The sequence below is a fragment of the Typopeltis vanoorti genome, chromosome 19, assembly GCF_054136105.1.
Source record: "Typopeltis vanoorti isolate ZY-2024b chromosome 19, IOZ_Tvanoo_1.0, whole genome shotgun sequence".
Taxonomy (NCBI): Eukaryota; Metazoa; Arthropoda; class Arachnida; order Uropygi; family Thelyphonidae; genus Typopeltis; species Typopeltis vanoorti.
The window spans coordinates 31,123,369-31,129,368 of NC_143567.1; the positions used below are offsets into that span (position 1 = coordinate 31,123,369).

General features: G+C 34.5%; 1 protein-coding gene across 1 annotated transcript in view; it reads left to right on the top strand.

Moving 5' to 3' along the window:
- LOC150095965 (fatty-acid amide hydrolase 2-like) overlaps positions 1-4,113 on the top strand; it is an 83,215-nt gene extending 79,102 nt beyond the window's left edge. Inside the window, exon 7 of the mRNA XM_090409267.1 lies at positions 3,283-4,113. Within this exon, the coding sequence (XP_090265393.1) occupies positions 3,283-3,909 (627 nt within the window). The 3' untranslated portion in view covers positions 3,910-4,113. The remainder of the gene's footprint in view (positions 1-3,282) is intronic.
- The last annotated feature ends 1,887 nt before the right edge of the window (positions 4,114-6,000 follow it).

Consider the following 6,000-nt stretch of genomic DNA (forward strand, 5'->3'; position numbering starts at 1 on the left):
TTTCTCTTCAGTTCCGATATAATTAAAATGTTAATTCTAATTATATAAACTAGCATTCTGTAGCAAGTAATACATGTGTACTTTTTTCCCCTCGAATATGAACTTGAAATTATAATTGCAATTGAAAACTTGTCAGTCATAACAATTTAACACGTCCTTACAAACTAATTACTGATTAACTGCCCTACACAGCAAATTACCAATAACACGACATCAAGAGACGGTCGTACTATAACACAATTTTCTCATGACGTTCATCCATCTGAGTAAGCTACGGCAAGTTGTACTTTTGTGTTCATAAATAAATTGATGCAAATATAATTAGTTATACACCACCATTTGGTTAATACATGATACTACTATATATTTCTATTATTATTTATTTATTTTATTCGCGAAATTTTGATATTTCTGTGTTATGGATATAAATGGACGTAGATACTGTGATTATGTACTACCTCTCTGCCCAACCAATAGATGGCGCCACCAGTTTCTTGTTTATTTACGGTTGTTATAAATATAAACTGTATTTCTGCAATTCTGTTGTTATGGGGTATTATAACACTAAAGTTATAGTGCAGTGTTTCCCAAACTTTTATTACCCACTTATCCCTTTTTAAATTTTAGTAACACCTGCATACTTCCTCTCAGGAAAAGGCAAGTTGGGAAAAGTTACAGCATAACTTAACATTAAGATTCTCATCGCTGGGAATCTTACAATTTACATGCCAAGAGCAATTACAATTTAAGCCTTCGTTTATTTACAGTTTTTATAGTTACTAGAAAATTGATTAGGCGATCTGTGTGTAACAACCACAATTGCATCATTCAGAATTATCCCCAAGTAGTTGGTTATGCTTAATTCATTTTTATACTTCTTTTTTACGTATCTACCTATAAAAGCTTTTAGCATTAAGATTATCATTCCTAGCTAATTTTGTGAGTCAAATTTTTATTTACAATGTTTATTTAATAATTCAATTGATGCTCACACTTAAGAGATCATTAGAGAGCTTTATTTATTTAAAGCATATTTCACTGGAAGCTTTCATAATTCATTCAGCTGAATTCCCATAGATGGCGGCAGTTGTCTGCTATACTCTCCATCCCGGATGCATATTAAAATAGATATTCTTATATTCTTGGGCCAGCTATTGATTGGCTAATAGTGGAATTGGCAACCCACTAGTGTTCAGAAGTTACTTAGGGCTAAACGACCTCGCCTAAACCCTTTAGGGAATGTTTCGGATTACTTTCGACATAAAATTAGGATTAAGTAAATTATGAGACATCTCTCAGTGTTACGCGTTTTGCGTTCCTGTCACTTCAGTTGAATACTGTTCCCAATAGTTTTTAATTCTTCTTCTTTCTCATCCATTAGATGACGCATTGAGTCTGCTATGAACAAATCTTTGAAATCTGACTATTCCTGGCCATTTCTGTCATCTCTCTGAAGCCTGATAATTGTGACCTCCTCAAAGACTGTAGCCAAGTTCTTTTTAGACTGCCTCTTGATCGTCTTCCTCCAATGATTCCGTTCAAGGTTATGTTCGGCAATCTCTGGAAGTGTCCAAACCATCTTAATTGTTGTTTAAGAAATTCCACCCTAGTGCTTTTAATTATAATATCTCACCTTAGTCTATTTTCCCTTCTAAAGTCAAACGATCCCTTTTACAGAAGTGTCCTGGATAATTATGGGTATTACGGTCCATCAGTAATTCATCTAAAGTCATTAGATGAAATCCAAGCTCTGTCTCCATTTATAATGTGGGAACCAAGCTCTGGTTCCCACATTTGTCGCTTCAAATAATTATCAAAAAATTGTTCAGAAAATGTACTGTCAGCTGTTTTATTTCAACAGTCAGTATCTTCCATATTAAACTATCCTGTTAAGTCTTGCCTACTCCCTTTGGGAAATAAAAGGTATTAGCGGATTAATTTATATTTTATTTTAAAGTAGTTTGAATTTCCTCATGTCGTTAAATAACCGACATAATATTATCTCTCCTTTTTGCAATGCGATAACACACTCCTCCCTTCATTGTACTCATATTTATTAAGCATTGCTCTCGCAGCAAGTCGATAGTCTAAATTTTTCCTGATAAGTGACAGCATGTTCACTCTTCTTGTCCCAATTCGGTCTCTTCTGACAGCATTATGCTCTTTGATGTCAAGAAAGTAATCGCTACGCAATGACTCAGAGACCCTCATAATATGTGACAATAACTTCTCCAGTAAAGAATTTAATCCACATGAACTTAATTTTTAAGCTTCGTGCATTAGAATACAAGAACGTATGCCATTTTACTGTTGTCTTCAATAATTCAAGTAACACAAGTGAATTTTGTTAATTCTGTTTCCGGATTAAATATTAGCTGGTGTGAAGTCAGCCTAAATAAAAATGAATAAACAAAATTATAATGTTTATGGCTATTAAATAACCAGGGAAATAATATTTACTTAGAGTAACACGGACATTTTTCCAGAAATAATACCTATAAACAAAATTAATTTTACCACGCATCCAGATAATTAATATTTTTATGTATTAAGATTTCATAAAAAAAAAAAAATAATGCCTTTACTTGGCCTACTTCATAGAATTACCGCTTTCCAACCAACAGGCTGAGAATTCAAATCCCATCGTAAACCTCGTCGCGTCTGAGACTACCTCTCCGACGTGAATTAAAAGGGTTCCATGTTTGGTCTCTAGAGCATCTTTTCCATATTATCTACCCATTAGTCTACTTACGGCATTAACAACCTTACGTGAGTGAGATTCACATAAAACACTTCAGTATTTTTGTATACTTTATTTTTATGTGAATCCCACTTAGGGCTCAAACGTATAGTACAATACGTTCCACGTTCGTGAGCTAAGGGTTAAATGTTCAAAGTAGGCCTACATATAAATATATATTTATAGAAATATATAAATAATATATACATATATATAATTTATATAAATATATATAAATTGTGACTCACCTGCCTACAAGTAGGCAGGTGAGTCACAATTTACCAACACGAAGACCAGGGAAATATTTTTTATATCTTTGTCGTATTAAAAGAGTGACATGATCCTTTCTAGGATCACATTACAAAGTTTTAAATATTTGCTTTTTGGTTTTAAATTGAAAATGATTGGGTTTTAATTTTGAGCATTTATTGAATGCTCTAATAGCTGTTTTGCATATGTAATAAAATCAAACGACGCTGACTTTATAGACAACTCTATGCCAATTGCAATATTTTAATTCTCTATTGTCCTTATTCTTTCAGGTGGTGGGACATTTGGAAACGGTTTGTAAACACAAACCCCAGAAAGTGAACATTAAAAAGCTACGAAGTGCTTACAGGATTTGGGCCAGCATACTTTGCACCTCCGATTCTCGAGACCTTCCTGCAGTAATGACAGGAAGTAAGGATGAGCAACTAAATCTCGGCAAGGAGGTTATAAAGTGGTTTTGTGGTTTATCCCCTCACACTTTTCCCATTCTTTTAGCAGCACTGATGGAAAAGAAGTTAGGGTCCAAGAACCCAAAGAGTGCAATTCCGTTTTTGAAGATGGTTGCTGCGACCGTCCAAGAATTCCAGGATATCCTTGGCGACAACGGGGTGTTCATCTACCCATCTTTCCCTACCACAGTGCCGTATCATAATACCATGTTATTTAGGCCTTTCAATGCTGGATATTTAGTTTTATTCAATATTCTAGGACTTCCAGTCACCCAGTGTCCAATAGGTTTAAACGATTCTGGGCTACCTCTTGGAGTGCAGCTCGTCGGTAACTTTTATAATGACCACCTCACCATTTCCGTAGCTGAAGAGCTAGAGAAAGCATTTGGCGGATGGATAAGTCCTTCTGGAAATGAAACTGACGAAAATACTGTGGATGACTCCACCTAGATTGCAACTCGAGAATCCTTCAAGGAAATGCAAGACTTTTATCAAAGAAAGATAATACTTAGGACGCAGAGTGAAAAATATTGGAGCTACAGTTTGTAATGACTTTCTTTTTTCCTGCTGTGCAGAATAATAATTGAAGTTCAATGTATACCATATGAGTTTTTAATGTGAAATAAAATAATCAAACGGGTCTGACACTGAAAACGTAATTTTGTCCATCTGATTTAGGTCATTACTATTGTTTATGGACTCTTATGGAACATCTTTAAAATATATACAGTATAGCTGACTGCATTTATTCAATTAGAGCCAACAGAATGTCAAGTTTTACACAAATATTGCTACTGTATAAGGTACATCAGGAATAAATACCCCATAATTCCCATTTTGATTAGTTTATATATATATATATATATATATATATGTATGTATGTATGTATGTATGTATAGGAAAAAACATAGTGTGTGTGTATATATATATATACACACACACACTATGTTTTTTCCTATACATACATACCTATGATAAAGTTCATCATCGTCATCAAATTCCTATCATATCCTGTACACCTTTGAGGATACACAGTGGTGACCCGTGAAATTTTAAGTGGGGGTGCTGGCTATACAAAATAATTTTTTTTAAAATTCTTTTTTCCTAATTAGTAACCAATTTATTAATAAATAAATCTACAGATTTATTAGTAACCAATTTATTAATAAATAAATCTACAGATTTATTTATTAATAAATTGGTTACTAATTAGGAAAAAAAGAATTTTTTTAAAAACTATTTTGTATAACCAGCACCCCCACTTAAAATTTCACGGGTCACCACTGTGTCTCCTCAAAGGTGTACAGGATAGGATAGTACTACATGAAAAACGTACATCATTACTAACTTCCTATCTACAATTTTCCTCCAAATCAATCTGTTACCTGTCAGGACTCCAACATTATCAGATCTTATATTTCTATTTTCTAAGGCAGGGCTGTTCAAAGCACTGCCCGAGGGCCGTGGGGCCCGCCTGTGGGTTTTGATTTTCAAGAGCGAAAAAATAGAATAACAATTTGAATCGAATGCGTATGAGATATTTTAATTCTATCACTAATTGATAACCTGGATGTTGTTAATTTTATTCGGTGTTTTTACAGAATGCTTTTCAAATATTAGATGCGTCAAAGAAGCGTTCTTACACTGTTTTGTTCCAACACGCATGCCCCGGCCGCTCACGGGGAACGTGAGCGCGCGATTAGTACGCAATTAGTGTTGTTCGTTTGTTCAGCTTTCGAGGTTGTGTCGCTGCTACTCTCCAAATTACTAGATACACATTGTGATGCGGCACTCAGTTTTTTTTTTTTTTTTTTTCTAATGCGACCTTCGGTTTAACTAAGGTTGGATAGCCCTGTTCTAAGGCACTTTTTACTGTATCAATCCACCTATATCTTGGTCTTCCGCTGGGTCTTTTTTCAAGAGAACACTTGTTTTGCTAATCTTTCCTCTCCCATTCTGTTTAAGTTACCATACCACCTGAGATTAGCTCTGCTAACACATTCCTGGATGCTAACAATGTCAAGTTCTTTCCCAATATATTTTTCCTTGTTTTTAATATGATATTGCTATTGATGCCATCTGTTCACGCCTCTAATCTTTCTCACGACTCTCATATCTGCGGTCTCTAGTCTTTGGTCAAGTGTTTTACTTCTGCCCCAGCTCTCAGATCCATACGTTAAAGCTGGTTTGAACACTGTCTTGTATACAACTAATTTAGTGTTCCGACTAATTTCTCTCTTATTCCATATGAATTTATTCAATTGCCTTCCTTCCTACCATACCAGCTTTGTTGATTCTGTTGTCTATTTCCATATTTAATTCACAATCTTCACTAAAACTCGTGGCTAAGTAGCTGAAATGTTTTACTTGTTCCACAGGTTCTCCATTCACAACACAGTTGACATTTTCAATGATTCTGCCTATTTTCATTGTCTTTGTCTTTTTATTGCTGACCTTCATACCATATCCATTACAACAGCTATTCAATTTAGTCAGAGAATCTTGCAGACTTGTAGCGGATTTATTTAGAAGTATAACAT